This window comes from Scomber japonicus, chromosome 10 (genome assembly GCF_027409825.1).
Source record: "Scomber japonicus isolate fScoJap1 chromosome 10, fScoJap1.pri, whole genome shotgun sequence".
NCBI classification, from domain to species: Eukaryota; Metazoa; Chordata; class Actinopteri; order Scombriformes; family Scombridae; genus Scomber; species Scomber japonicus.
In genome coordinates, this window is record NC_070587.1 from 3102313 (window position 1) to 3118903 (window position 16591).

Here is a 16591-nt window from a genome sequence, read left to right on the forward strand (position 1 = left end):
TCATATGTGTTTTAAATGACCCAATCAAACACCGAAGTTTAGGGGCTCGGCCCCTGGAATCGTAAATTGCTCTTAAGTGAAATGTCTTTGAAATCTGTCAGTGTGTGTGTGTGTGTGTGTGTGTGTGCGCGCGCTTTGTGCTCCCAGGGGAGGTGTTGAATTCACTGTGATGATTTTTGTGCATTTTAACCCCATCTATTAAATTCAATTTCTTATTCTCCACGTGGTGTTTTCCCACACTGTAACTGGGTTACAACTTTAATAACAAAAACAAAAATACACTCAGTCTTCCATTTGAGCTTACGCGACAGACTGAGCATGACATGTGACTACTAGAGAGATTCAGCATGAATATTTTAGCATTTCTAGTGAGAACGCCTTCTGCCTTTTAATAACACAGAATAGAGCAACAATACAATCACGAATTTCCAAACACCAGGTCTGTAAATAGAAACAATGTACATGTTGTGATAAAATGGTACCAGAAAGATGGAGCGTGTGTATTTACATGCATAATCATAGTCTAGACGCGCTCTCAGGGTGCCAATCAGAAAGGGGTTCGTTCCCCAAGGGTGTGTTGCAGATGAGAACTCACAGGGAGACTCCTGGTATGAGGCCAGGATTAAAACATCCCCCACTCCACCCAATAACATGGATAAAAAACAGCAGCAGGAGGAGAGCAGGATCGCGTGATGCATGAAGGACCAGAGGGTGGGCCCGGGGGGTCTGCCCCCAATCCCCACCCCACCTAGAGGAGAGGCCAGAGGATTGGGTGGGAGCACGGTTGGGATGGGGACAAGCACCACACAAGGGCTGGCCTCTCAGTGGTGCACCGACCATGGTAGTGTGTCCAAGAGGTCGTCTGGCTCCATTAAAAGGGGTCCGCGGGGAACCGAGAGCCCCAATCAATAAAAAGCATGGATCAGGGATAGTGTTTCCCCCCTTTCACAATCTTCTCTCTGCCTTAATGTGTGTGTTTTGGTGTGGCTTGTTGGAGGCCTGATTGGTGATGCTGTTGTACCACATAACCTCTGTGACCCTGAATAAACCTCCTCTGGTTTGGAGCAGGCTTACAGCTGTCTGATGTGGTCACTGCCTATAGCTGAAGGCTGCAATTGTCATCTGTACTCATATGTGTGCATGTGAGTGTGTGTGTGTGTTACAGGATACTTGTGAAACTCAGAGTGAGGTCATGTTACTTGCACATAAAAAACTCAATGATCTTGACCATCTGGTCGTCAGAGTGGTCCCCTTTCTCTTTTTTTCCCTCTGATGAAAGGCTGACTGGCATCTTTGGGGAGATGCTTTGGTTTACGGTGCTGCAGAGACACACCAATCTCTTTGTCCAAGAGCCCATGCAAATATTGCTTCCACCTATGGACAGTATCCGTCTTTCAAAAGGGGACAGGCTTAATAGGCTGTAAAGATATGTCTGAGAATCCCTAAAGGACGTCCCTTTGACTTCCATGGCCAGATGTCCTTTTCAAGACTTTTCTGGTGCCCCGCTGTCACTTGAATGAGGCTTCTGCGAGCACAAAGGGACATGTTGGCTAAGCACCACGTGCTGATGCCACAGTGAACGGGCTCACAGGGATGATGTAAGACCTCATGCAAATGATACCACATCTTGTGCTCATAAGCTGACGTGAGCCCTGAAATCGATCAGCTGAACAAGTGAAACAGAAAATGAAGAGGCTACTTTGTGTTTCCGTAAATAGAAACAATGTCTATTTTTTTGTTTCTCATTTGTGTTGTTTTTATTTGCTGTAAGTTTTTTCCCCCCACTGTTTTCAAGTAAGCAGGCAAAAGCAGCAGCAGACAGACTGCACACAATAATGACACTAGATCGCAAACAAACAACAACAAAATTGTTTAAGAGAACAGAGAAAATGTGAGATGGAGAGGCAGTGGTGGAATACACTCTGAAAGGAAAGATCATCACCAAACATGAAGCAACTGAGTGTTTCTGGCAGTCATTTTAGAATCACCAGAATGTTTATTTTTTCTGCAGGTCGACCGACACACAGGGACCCAGATAATGAGGCCTTTTCCTCCCAAACTCTGCTGTCTGTGGTCAGCAAAAATAACCACACCAAGCAAAAAGTGAAGCTCTATGTGTATGTGTTTCACCCTTATTTGAATGCTCTAAGACAAGGCTCTCTGTGAAGTAATCAAATATTGCTGATGATTTTTAGACAAAGCCCAAATACAATGACATAATTTCAATGTAATTCAATTCAAATCTAGGTTTTCACCCTGGAGTCAATCCTATTGGGTATGCTTATTCAGTTTGTACAATGCATGGGGATTTCCTCGGAGAGCTGTGCGATCCACAAGTACACTTGTTAGAAAACTATTGTGTGTCAGTGTGAGTGAGACGGCTGAATGTGTTGTGTTATCCCCACTGCTGGCTGTTTATTAGGGCTGTAACTAGAGATTATTTACATTATAGATTAATCTGTCATTTAGTTTTTGTCAGTGGTTCTAGGGGTGGCAATTTCAGGCTGTTGGCCCACCACTTACTGGCCAAAATATTTCAAGAACTATTAGCTGGATTATCATGAAATTTCATTCCCACATTCATAGACCTCAGAGGGTGAAGTTTAATAGCTTTGGTGATCGATCGCTTGACATTTCTCGGCTTTTTTTTAGTTAAATGTCTCAAAAACTGATGGATTGATGGTTGTGAAATTTGATACAGACATTAATTTCCCCCTCAGAATGAATTTTAATAACCTCAGTGACCCCCTGACCTTCCCTATAAAACTTTCATCTTAAAGTAAGTAATGACATTCCCATCAGCCTCATTTCTAATTAGCTAATGTTAGCATGCTAGTGAATGTGGTAAACATTATAGCTGCAAAACATCAGCATGTTAGCATCGTCATTGAGAGCATATTATGATGATGATGTCAGCACTCAGTCCAAAGCACCACTGTGCCTAATTACAGTTTTACACAGCTGCTAGCATTGCTGTAGGTGACAACTTCAGATTGCTTGTCTTGTCCAAACAACAGTCCGAAACCCAAAGGTATTAAAAACCAGAGCAAAGAAAAAAGGTGGAAAATTCTCACATTTGAGAAGCTAGAGTTATTTGCAAATTGCTTGATAAAGAATGACCTCATCATTAAAATTATCACCCATTCCTTTTCTTTTGACTCCTTTATTCAAATGATCAGCCAATTGTTTCAGAACCTATGTTTGCATCAGAGTATTTGCAGCAAATCCTTCTGTGTGACAAACAGATCGACAGTTTTTCCATCTTTAAACTCTGTGAACACACAAACCCTCAGATAAATTCTCTGCTCGCCTGCTGTGATCCCCCCGTCCCCCACCCACCCCACCCCACCACTTCATCCTCCAACAACAAACACACAAACAGGGGTGTTGTGACCGGGAGAGCTGGTGTCAGCTGGGAATATGAGTCAGGTAGTATGACTTCATTGCTTTTTACGGGTATTAGGTCATCTCTCTCACTCTCTTTCTCTATTTCCAGCCCCCTCCCCTCTCTGTCTCTCTAATCACATTGATGCTGTATGGCTAGTGACACGCCTAGTGATGAGTAAGGCTCACCTCACCGCTTGCTTCCCGTATGGTGGTGATCTCACACTCGTCACAGTCAGCTTTGAACTCAAGGAGTCCTGCTGGTCTTCACTTTCTTCTTGGCATCCTTTTCTCATTTTAGTGAATGCATTGCAGACAATGTAAGAATCGATTGATTCAGATATTACTTTTTCATTACACAACGAAAGATTGCATTTTTTAATCTGCAAAATGATTTAGTCATGGGATCAATATCACACTGTAAAATGATTTCTTGGGTTTCGTCTTAATCAAACATATTTTGTTAGTAAATTATGATGCCTTGTTAGGAATAAAAACTTGCACACCTAAGTGCACACAATGCAGCTCTGATGCACTTTAAGATTTGTTGATTTCAAGGATGAAGTGTGAAGTAGATAAGCTTTAAAAGCCTTCATTTTATTCTCAGACATGTCGTCAGTGATGGGAAGTAATGGAGTACATTTACTCATCCACTGTAATTAGATAGAAACAAAGGTTTTACTGCTTTACTCAAGTATTCAAATTTTATTTTATATATTTTATTTTTCACTTACTAATACTCCTATTACATTACATTGAACAGATTATTTATATATATATATTGTATACAATCTATTATCAGTTTAAGAAATATGCATTTTTATAGATAAACTTCACAACAGTAGGTAGTTAAAATGTTCTTCACTGTTATCAACTGCAACATTAACATTATATTTGAATGCATAGTAGTACAATAATATAACTCTGTAAAAAGCCATTCTGCATAATGAGTACTTTGATTTTTTTATATTTTAAGTACATTTTGCTGCTTATACTGCAGAAGTAGCAATTTTGAGTATATGACTTTTACTTCATGGAGTATATTTTACAATGTAGTAGGTGAACTTTTACTTAAGTAAAATATTTAATAATTCTTCCACCACTTCTAACACATTGACTCCACTTCAGAGAGAAATATGCTTTTGGCTCCACTGCATGTATTTGACAGCTGCATTTAATAGTTACATTTAGCATTAAGAAATTATATTAAAAAACACACCATCAATTTACAAAGTTTGATGTGTTGTTATTGATCCATCTGTTCAACAGCATATAAAGTAACTGAAGTGTCTCATTTGTTTTTAATGCTGTGTGGCAAGCTCAAAGACAGTTTTACACATTGCACATAATCATAATACAGTTCCTAAAATATCAATAGCTTAACCTCCAGGTTGACCACCTGCAACATTAAAATGCTGTTACATGCAAATGCATCAGAGACAATAATCAAATAATATGATATTCATGATAACATAACAACAGGTCCATTTAGTATAATTGTGAATATAATCACAAATAATAGCAAATTTAGATGATAGTAGGACTTTTATGAATTTGTAATTACATTTTTTTATGTTGTGGTACTGATTCTTTTATCTAAGTATCAGAATACCTCTTCCACCACTGTTTATCATCCAGGCTGATTTGAAGACTGATTTTTTTGAGACCACAGCATCAACACCATAGAGCAAATGTGCCCTGTGGTACTTCAGGTACTTTTTACTGAGTCGGAGCCCCAAATAGGACACAGAGCACCTGCGTCATTTAAACAGGTAGAGTTTTGTACCAAAGCATCAAAATATGTAAACCTTATTTGAATTATGTAATTGTTTCTTTAGAGTTATAGATGATAAACTGATAGTGCCCTGAAGGTGCAGCATTAGTACCAGACTAGACTACAAGTACAATCACAGCAAGCGTGGGAGCATTCTCGGGCCTTGTTGTCTCAGAGATCATGATGCCTCCCAGTGACCCACAGTCCTGTTACATGATTTATAACTATTATGAATGTAAACAAACCATTTACAGCTCAGTAACATGGATCATGTAAAATTCATGTTCTGCTGTTACATAATGATAAGCATATCCACAAGGAGCTCTATATAAAATATCTCCAGCAGCCCGCTCCAGTTGTTTTTAAATTGTGTTTTTGTTTGTATTTAGAATGAGTTTTTGGGATCACTGGGGAATTAGAGTGACTGTGCCATTCAACTGGGCCATCTGTACAGCTTGATAGTAGCAGTCGTGCTGGTAGTTGCCTTGAGGAATAATTGTATGACGCTCCCTGGCAGCCACTTTAATTAAATTATCAATTCATGTGAAACCCAGCTCAGGTCAGTATATCAATCATTGCAAGTAGTGGGGTCACAGGGGCCCCTGAAGTCCCTCCAGGGGGTCCCAAGCAAAATGAATACCACTGTTATATCATTCATTTCAAGCAACTGACAGACAAATGTGTTGATAATGTTTGTGATATCTGAATTGTGATGTGAGATATCAACTACATTTTCTTCAGAGGACATATGAAATTAGGATCTGTGGAGAATTTTTTGTTTTCTCTCTCTCTCTCTCTTTCTCTCTTTCTCTCTGCAGCCTTGAGATTACTCTTACTCCGAGGCACTTTTTTATTTATTTTTTTCCAAAACTTCACCTGCCTTCATAAAAAAAAACCCCTCAACTGCTAAAAATAATCCTGATAAGAAGCGGACCAAAGCATTAATTATGGTCGCCAGGTGGCGCCTATAGGCTGCATTGTAATTAGCAGAGATTGGCAGTCTAATCAAGTGTGTTGATTTGCAGGTGTCTGTTTGTTACTGGCTGGACTCGATGGACTTCCTCCTCGGCGGTTTGTTAATAGCAAACTGGATGCAGTGGATAATATAATGATTAACTGGATTGTGGACAATTTCAAAGGTCAATAGTGACCGTGGAGGGGACGGATGTTTTAAACGACTGCAGAAAAGCTCAAGTCTCTCCAAAGAAAGCAGGTAAGAAATGTGGTTTGTTGAGCCTGCATTTGTCGCTATGTTATAACTCTGGAGGTGTTCTAGTTTTTTTTAAAGAGCCAGGCAGGATGTTGAAGCAATTTATGAACTCTGTGACCCCCCCTATATTGAGAGGTATCAGCTGCAGGTTTTAATTCAGTGTGTCCACCAGTGGATGGCGCTTCGTATCTGCTCTGTGTGCTTGTGAATGACGTGACGTGTGTCTCTGTTGCAGCCAAACAGACGTGAGCGTCGACAGGGGGCGCCAGAGAGGCACAGACTGAGAGCTGCAGAATCATTCATGAGGAAAGCAGGCAGGGACATGCGGGGACACACACACTCAGTTTCCGGTTTATAAAGTGCACCCAGTTAAATTAGATGAAATCCTGTTTCCGTGAAGGTGAACATCCCCAATTCTTGTTTTAGATAAGTGCTGAATGAACTTTATGGTCTTTTTTTGGTGGCTTTAGTTTTTTCTCATGTTAAATTTGACTTTACCCTAAGAGGTGTTAGGCATTTCAATATTTTCATTATCAGTGACTCTGTAGAAAGTACAGACAAATGCTCACAGTGATGTTCAAACCCTTCCAAAAAATATGTTTAATCTATATATGACAAAGAAAGTCATTAAATCATCACATTTGAAAAGCTGGATCCAGCAAAAGTTTGATATGTTTGTTTGACAAGTGTCTGAAATCATTAATCGATTATCAAAATAGTTGCAGATACATTTTCTGTTCATCGATTAAGCCATTCAGCTTTAGTGTTGGTATCAGAACTGCAACAATTAGTTGATTAATCAGCCTTATTTTGAAAATGGATTCATTTTTCTGGGTAATAGTTTGAATAGTTGCTTTTATTTTTCTTTTACAATTTTAAATGGGTTATCTTTGATGTATTTATCATCTTTGGCTCCAGAGGTGAAATAATCTGATGTACCAGATGGTTTGTTACACAGAACCATCGGAGTAGTCATCTTTGGGAACTGTTTGGAAAAGGGCAGGCACTTTGAAAAAATACTCGGCAGTTGATTGGATGAACCATCTCACAATTACGGTGGCCGAGACCCGCCATAGCTGCAAATAAAAGTAACGCTGCAAACAAAAACAAACGCTGCTGCAAATAAAAAGAAACGCTGCTGCATATAAAAGAAACGCTGAAATAAAAACAAACGCCGCTGCAAATAAAAGAAACACCGCAGCATATAATTAAAAAAAACGATGTAAATAACCACAACGAAAGTGGATTACCGGGGACTGTTTTTGCCGAAACACCGGAAGAAGAAACAACAACAACAGGACTACGAATTGGAAAACGAACTTGTTGTATTGTTAGCTTCGGCTAACACGGGGAGACCACTAACGAGAGTGGAAACAACTGACGGCTACATAGTTCCGGCAGCTTATTACTGTCGTTGTTGTTGTTGCTTGTACGTGCAGGTCAGGAAAAGACGTAAAAGGGACCGTATATGGTTTGTTATTTGTGTTATTACGTTACGTGTTGGACTAAATACATGGACATATTGAGGAAAGTATTTCGACGTTATGGAAACGGATTTCATATTTCACAAGAATGGATACTTGGCGAGCTGTACAGAAAGTCCCGAGTCATAAGATGATCGTTGTGGATAAAGGGAAGACTTTGAAGGTATGTAGAGATTATAGCTGTTTTTACTTTAGCTGAGTGGCTAGCCGAGCCAATCGCTAATACTATTACGGCTGTGAGCAACCATATAAGTCGTGAGTGGTCTTGAATGAATCAGGGCAACCTATGCTTTCTAACAATGTACAGTATGAATATATATGTTTAAGGGTTGGTGTTTAAAACATTCAGAAGGACTTGTGGCTACCTCCCAACCTCCGACTCGTCCCGTAGGCGGAACAGCGTGTTTTAAGTGTCTGCAGCCTAAGCTAACAATACACCGGCATTCTCCAGTTCAACTTCAAACCTGGGGCTACACCGCCTGACCAAATAACACATTAAAAAGTACACGTAGCGACATTAAACACTACCATGTTCACTTACTTTCTAGTTCGTTTTCCAATTCGTAGTCCTGTTGTTGTTGTTTCTTCTTCCGGTGTTTCGGCAAAAACAGTCCCCGGTAATCCACTTCCGCTGTGGCTTTTTTTATTTGCATCGTTTTTTTATTATATGCTGCGGTGTTTTTTTTGTTTGCTGCGGTGTGTCTTTTTATTTGCAGCGTTTCTTTTATATGCAGCAGCGTTTCTTTTCATTTGCAGCAGCGTTTGTTTTTGTTTGCAGCGTTGGCGGGTCTCGGCCACCGTACACAATCACAGTCTATTACATTGTGAGGCAGCTGGATTTGCGACGCTCATTCGTCCGAATCCCTCGTGGTTTGGACACAAGCATGCATAACTTGATGCCTGATTCTTACATGATCTCATAATCTCATGAATCCAGCTGCCTCACAAGGCAAAGGATGTTAAGCACTGAAGTTATAGGGGCGGACATAAGGTTTTTAAACCGACCATCCAACTCAAAACATGTGCTTTTGTCTGTGTTATTTCACTTGGATGTTTGAGCTTCACAGTTAAAATGTTGAGACTTGAAATACAAGACACATTATTATTTAGAGCAGTATTTTATATGGCCTAAAACATGCCTGGATGGGACTTTAAGTGAAACTATAAATATTACAATGAAAAATACTTAATTACAAGTAGATGTCATACATTCAAAATGTTGTTTCAGTAAAAAAAAAAGACGAAGAAGAAAGAAGTGCAAAAGAAAGATGATGCATTAACACTATTTAGATTTGATAGAGACAGAGTGGATGTGAGACTTAAAAAAAAGGTGCTGGTGGAAGCACGTGGCTCCAGAATTGCAATATTCACGGCCATGATGTTGTGACTCACAGTAGTTAGGAAATATTTAGCCTGGCTCTGAGTATATTGTCCCATTCAGTTTCCTCATTTTCCCTCTGGGATAGTTGCTTAGTCATGTTGCGGATTGAGGTAATGAGACAAGCTTTTGATCCCCCCTGATATCTGATCCCGACCCACCCAGGAAAGAGCAGTCCATCGTCAAAGATAACACATTGTACTGCCTGTCCCAACGTGATTAATTCCACATTGCCAGCACATTATGAAAAAATTATAAAATTAATTTACATAAGACTGAAGGTCGCTGTTATCATCATAAGTATGATTTGCATGGTAAGCAAAACAAGGACTCACAGAGAAACATTGTTTGACATGTTACTGAACATGCGCTATGTGCAGAAATGGACGGATCATCAAACTTCATGAATCAAATGTAAACGTAGTCACATTTCTGTTGTTGCTATCCTTAACTACCATCAAAGCATATCAGGCTCTTGTGAGTTACAGAGATACGGTAGCAGCCTTTGCAGATGTATGAACAATGGTCTTTTGAAGAACAGAGATAAAGAAGTGAAAGACTGCTGTAGGGTTACAGTTGCTGCTGAGCAACAAAGCAAACGCAAACATACACTCGTCAACGTGTTACTTAGTAACTGATGGTGAAAGTTTGTCAAATAAAAGACTAATGCTTCTGTGAACTATTAGATTATACAAATTAGTTACTGCAGTGCCACCACGTTATCTGCAAAACAATCAAGACATAGAGAGGTACTGTGTGTCTGAGGAGGAAATGGAGAAAAAGCGATAAAGGAATGAGATGAGAAGGAGAAAAGCATTTTTATGTCCTGCTGTACATGACAGCTGGAATAAGACCCTGTGTTTAGTAGCCTGCTTGCCTTTAAAAAAAATGTAAATGTAAAAATTTGCAGAAATTCCTCTTGTGTCATCTCTCTTTTCTCCCAGGGCAGGAGCAAGTTAGTAGCTCACGGTGGAGAAATAAATCCTCAACGTTACACAACAGGCACGCCTTGTGTGTTTTTTTTGCTGCCCATTTGGAATGCTGTGAGGGCAGAAAGAGAGAGAGAGAGAGAGAGAGAGAGGGAATGAGGCAGTGACTTGAAGAAAGCAGCTGACTGCCAATGTGCTGTTCAGTACTTGTCTTGTGTGGTGAGTTGCATCACAGTCTGTCATGCCTGCTCCTGTCTTTGCACTTGATGAGTGCATCTGGGATCCAGACTCCTAAATACTATGTGTGAGACGGACAACTCAACACTTGAGTGCATTGGTAGCATTTTATATTAGCAGCTGAACGGTGATGGTTTACCACTTAAATTTGCCACATTACATCTTTTGTAAGCAGCATCCAAAAATTATCCAATTTAATTTACCACCTATCCAACAGGTGTTAATAGAAAACTGTGCAAATTACTGGAAAATATAGAGTTGAGAAGATTTGGTTAATTTAGAAAATGTATCGGCATCTTTTATGTGTTTGATGATTTTTTTGTGATTTGCTGGTACAGTACCAATTTCTTTATCAAAACTATTTTCTGCTTTTCTCTGTCACATATCATTGTAAATGAAATGTCTTTGGGATGTGCACTGTTGGTCAAAACAAAACAATTTGAAGATGTCTCCTACGGCTCAGGTATAGTGTGATATTTTCACAAAGTTCTGACAAAACAATTATGAAACTGACAATGAAGTCAGTTATGTGCAGCCCTACAACAAGTGTTCCCCTTGTTGCTGAGATGTTTTGATCTGTTAGTCCTTTTCTCGTAGAAGATGAGCAGTGAGGTGTAAATAGGGTGTGAGTTGTTTCTTCAAATGCCTTTAAGCAGAGTTTTGAAACTATGAGTTCTTTATTGATCAACCACCAGCAGATTGGTTCTGTAACGTGAGGAAAACATGTCATTTATCATTCATTCATGCTTCAGGGCTCTAGGTTGTGTCACAGCTGAGTAGCCCTGTTTCAGCTTGATAACATTTGTGATGAAATGTCATGATTGTTTGGGAAAATGGACAGCACAAGAAAAATCAGTTTGAGAGTCTGAAGTTTCTGAAGAGAAATGTTTGGGCTACCAGCCCAGCATTCTTGTCTCCATGCAAACACAAGAGCTTAAAAACCTGAAATGGAGAGATGGAGAAAGAGAGGTAGAGAGGAGGAGGAGGCTGAACAAGTGAGCTGCTTTTAATAGGGATCTGTGACGCAGGGAAGGTTCAGACACTGACGGCTCCTTTCCACTGGAAGGCCACACTGAAGCCAGGATACTCCCTTAGCCACTAGGCCTGCCCCATGCCCAAAAACAGAGATGCTGTCTTGCCCGTTGTTTAACCACATGCACATACACAGACACACACATGAATGGACTGACTTCCATTTCCATGGTGAGGAGATACATACACACATGCACACATATACACACACACACACACACACACACACACACACAGAAAATGTCTTTTTCCCTTGCACCAGAACTTGATTGGACCTGTGATGCCATTAACTCCACCCCGAGCAAATAAATAAGACCAGAATCAACTTGGTGTCGAGAGACAGACCTTTAGACTTTGAAGATGGCTTGTGGGAATTATTCTACCTTTCACTGGGAATATGATATCAAAGATTTGTGGCCTTTTTCCTCCTTGGATTTAGTGGACAACCATGTTTACAGGATATTTTTCTGCCATGGATAACACCAGATCCACACTATGAGGTGATCAGTGATTTGCATGTAGTTTTCTTATTTATCATGTTGTGTGATTGTGCGTGCCAAGGTTAACTTTGTTTTCATTTAAAGCAGTGAGGATTTTCTGTTTGCTCTCTAAGATTAAAACAGAAATTCTTTTTCCATTTATTTGCTTTAGAGTAGACTGTCAGAGACATTTCAACCAGAAGAGTGGGCTAAGAATGTATTCTATATAGCAGCAGAGGAGGGCAGGGTGAGAGCGACACATTCACACACTTTTACCCACCTGGGAGTTGTTGAGTATCACCAGTGTCACTGCATTTTATTGACAGACCACTTGCACCAGTCGCTGAGGTCAGTCCGTCTGCACGGGCTCTGTCTGAGGGAAATGAGAAAGGGAAAGATAGGGCCGGTGCAGGGAGAGATAAAGCTCAGTAGCTGCTCTGTGAGACTGTGCACACACACTCTGTCTAGCCTGACTCCTCCTCGCTGCCCCGCCCTCCCCTCTCTTGTACTCCCACCCCTTCTCTCCCGCTTCAGCAGTAGGTACATGTGCAGTGAGCAACAGCTAGGAAAGCAGTTCAGGGCACGAGCCAAAGGCGCACACACCCACCAGCAGAGAGCAAGACTACATTATTCAACGGATCCTCTTCTCTACGTTCCTCAGGGGTACGGCACACACACTCACAGCAGCTAACATACACTCACACCAGCAGATAAACTTCTAGAAAGCACCAGAACACTGTCTTTTTTACGTCAGAAGGCTGAAGTTGGGAGGTTCTCCCACAAATGAGGTAAGGCTCAGACAGTCTATTCAGATTCTTGTCTCCCTGTGAGAGTTTTTATCGTTATGGTGACAGACTGTGTTAGTGTTGTGGGAATTAAATCATAATCAGAGTTAAAGTCATAATATAGAGCTTGTTTAACTTGTTCAGTCAGTCAGCAAAGCCATTTGCCTATTGGCAGGGAGTGGTGTGAAATAACTTAGTAACTTTAAAAAGTTGTCGCTCATTTTAATTCAAACTGTTGAAAAAGTGAAAAGTGGAACATCAGACAGACCTGTTAATGCTCAGCACGTTTCAGGAGCTTAAATTGATGCTTAATTTATTCAAAAAGTTAGTTGAGAGAGTACTTGTGGCTGTATGGGTTTGCTCCTGTGGGCGTGTGCACGCATCATATCCATGCATGTGTGCGCCATCCCACCCACATGGGTGTGCGTGCACTTTTGGTAATGGGCGGTGAGGGGATGGATGGCAAAGTTTGGTGTGTCCACCCACTGCTGAACCAAAGTGGAGTAGGTTTTCCCGCCTTTTAATGGGAATGGGTTGTTCAGTGGTGATAGTTCTTAAGTCACACCTGTTTAGCCACAGTTGCATGCACGTTTTATTGATATTGCCAAAGGCGTCAGCCATAATTGCAGTGTAGAGTTCTCTTTATAGTTAGTGATTTATAAGATTCATAGCTTGAAATGTTTGCTTACATTTGTAATGTTGGAGGCACATTCCATCATTTTCCCATCAGGATCTTTTAACACAGTGCTTCCTTTCACTTTTCATTGTTTTCACACATCTAAACAACCACAAAGTGTGAGTATTTCCTTATCAGGGCATCCTGCAACACATGTTTATAATGTGAGTCAACACATTGGTATTAGGTGTGGTGGCAGTGTGAGTGGTTGTGGATGAGATGATTACTGCTGAACATGCTGATCACAGTAAACAAGTAAAAACATTTAGAAGGTTTGTCTTTATTTGGCTTGCCTGCATTTTACCGAAAAGACCACAGACGGATGAAAAGGTTTTAACATTTTGATGTCCCTGGTAACGGCTGCATATTTTAAGAGTAATTATTAGGTGTTTAATTACCTTTTTTGAGTGAGCCAAAGCTGGGAGTGGTGTTTGTGGGAGATATGTTTGCATAGGAGTGAACTCCTGCAAAGTGGCTTAACTACTCCTGCATCAATTTAATGGAGCTGGAGGAGAGATCAGCAGTGTATGTTATTATAGTTTGTTACACAGGGGAAATACCAGTGTGCTTCGGGCGTGTTATCAGAAATAATAGAAGGTGGAATAATGGCAAGGAAAGGTCAGCTAAACTGTTAAATTATCTTTTATAAAAGGATAATGGTTTTGTAATTACAAAATGACATCCTGTATACAAGCTTTGCTTGTCTAACATCACGCAGTGCAAATACAGTAGAGGGAACTTATTTAATGAGGTTTTCCAAATGTGCTCACTGACAATGGAAAACTATCCAGGAGTAAATGATCATACAGAACTTTGAGCGGACCCAGCACTCCAGGCAGGCTGCCCAGAAAAGAATCAGGATTATCCAGGACTGGAACATTTCTTTAGTGTAAACTTCGTTAAAGTTGAATGTGTGATTCAGTCCATGATTTGGTGCACTGCGTTTCTAGGGATGGCAGCCCAGATACTATCGTTTACTTCAACTCTCCTTTCTTTGTCCTCCTCCCCCACAGCTAGTGACTCACCCTCTCTCCACCTCTTGCTGAGCCATTATTACCATGGAAACCCCGAGCCAGAAACGCACCAGCCGAGGTGTCACCTCCGTCTCCCCGGCCCGCATCACCAGACTGCAGGAGAAGGAGGACCTTTGCAACCTCAATGACCGGCTGGCTGTCTACATCGACAAGGTGCGCTCCCTGGAGTCAGAGAACGCCGGGTTGCGGCTGCGCATCACTGAGTCGGAGTCCTCAGTCAGCCGTGACCTGACGGGCATGAGGACGGCCTACGAGACAGAGCTGGCCGATGCTCGTAAGACCCTGGACCAGGTGGCCAAGGAGCGAGCACGCCTGCAACTGGAGCTGGGAAAGATCAGGGAGGAGCACAAGGAGCTTAAAGCCAGGTAGGAGGAGCATGTGGGAGGTGGGGCTTGAATGGGAGAGGCCTTGTAACAATAGTAATGTCACAAAGGGGCATACTTGTATCACATTTATATAATATATTGCACATATAAGGCCAGTCTGTGCATTCAAAAATTCTCTCGAATAAAACAGGATTCCAAGTTTGTCTCCTAAGTCAGCAGAACGACTCAGAGCTATCCATAAATCTTCCAAATTTAGCTGCCATAATGATGACAGAACATTTTATTTGCTGTCTTGTCTTGTTCTTTTGTGGGGGAATTTCCTGCTATTTGGGCAAGTGACCCTACAATAACTTTCGGATGTTCCTGTCACTCTGAAGCATGAGACATTATAGGACAATAATGTTTACTCTGTGACACAGTATGAAATCGTAAGTCAGATGAAATGTCCTTTTGGGAAGCAACGTTAAGCTGTAATAGTAAGATAAGAGCATAAATACTGTATGTTACATTATGGCGTTACGTCATGTCCCTGTACTCGCTGTGGCACATCAGCCAGCGCAGGTTTGTTCGTGCATCTGTGTTCACTCTTAAATTAGTATTATTCATGAGGTTCCAGAGCCGTCACCACTTCAGTTATGAGTTTGACATTTTCTTCTGTCTTAGTTTGTTTCCAAAACATCCCCTAGGAGTAGTTAAGGCAGCACTCTGGTCAAAACAACTGAACATGTGCGGCTGAATGCTGTAATTTTGCCTTTGTGCAGTTATGCCTCCAGCTTACACCTATTGTTGTTCAGTAAGACGTAGATGGTGCAACATCCTAATTGTTTATTTTACTCTTTTTTACAAGGAATGTAGTGTGACGCCATATCCCAAAATTTGCAGATCACATTCCTGGTGGTTAAGTTTGGATGACTCGTCGATTAGCAAGTACAATTATGTGACTTTAAGCCTCGAGGGTTATTCGAAATGTCACACCTCCAGCCAAGCAGGCTCCACCTTAAACACACATACCCTGCACTGTTAAGATAAAATGACTGCTCTAATGGCAGAATGGCTTTCATTACAGTGTTTGACACCACTGTGATTGGTGATAACTCAGCAGTAATATTGGCACCCTGCACAGAAGCTTACAATTCACATCTGCAATCTGTTACACTTGAATGTCGGACAATAAACAGCATAAACGGAGTATAAATCTATATTCTAAAAATCATAGATTATGTAATTACATTACTTTTGCTATCTCTTTTAGGAGATAGGAGGTGTGCATTCTCCCTCTTACCTGTGTTTGGGGTCTCACCAGCAGGGTGACAGAGTTTGTTGATGGTGTTATGCTCAGCTGTGATTACAGCCACATCGGTCTGCAGAAAAGATTACTGCCGCTGGCCTCAGCCGGTGGTGGCTGCCAAAGAATGTGGCAGCGTCTTGGCAGAGTTCAACTAGGGTTAGAGGTGTTGGAGGAAATTAAACTACGAAACACTAGGCATTTTGTACTCGCACAGTGTAACTGACTTACCTACCTACAGACTACATGTGCTCCTTTAGAGTGTGTAGAGATTCCCTGTTTTAATAATAGAGGAGCATTCAACACATTCCTTTTAAACCCCCCCCAAAAAAACGACCCAGACTGGATTTTAACACAGTGTTGAAACAGCAGCGTGTGTGTACACTGGGAATACACACAACAGGGAGTGATTTCCTCCAGTTAGAACCATTGTGTTATTGTCATGAGTTTGACATTTTTATTGAATCTGAGCTGTCTGAAATATGTCCATGTGAATATGCACAACAGTGGGTGTGGCTCAGTGCTGTGCATGAAAAAAAGATTCAATCAATTAAAAGTAAAATTCAGAATGAAAACTG

The 16591-nt window shown here is 41.0% G+C and overlaps 1 protein-coding gene across 4 annotated transcripts in view; it reads left to right on the forward strand.

The window, feature by feature from the left end:
- The first annotated feature begins 6296 nt into the window (after window positions 1–6296).
- LOC128366501 (lamin-A-like) overlaps window positions 6297–16591 on the forward strand; it is a 37217-nt gene continuing 26922 nt past the window's right edge. Inside the window, exons 1-3 of one of the 4 annotated variants that reach the window (XM_053327233.1) lie at window positions 6319–6380; window positions 12445–12570; window positions 14382–14767. In XM_053327233.1, the coding sequence (XP_053183208.1) occupies window positions 14427–14767 (341 nt within the window). In that variant the 5' untranslated portion in view covers window positions 6319–6380; window positions 12445–12570; window positions 14382–14426. Of the gene's footprint in view, window positions 6381–10174; window positions 10379–12141; window positions 12571–14381; window positions 14768–16591 lie in introns of those variants that run through there. The other 3 variants (XM_053327235.1, XM_053327236.1, XM_053327234.1) reach the window with 3 other exon arrangements.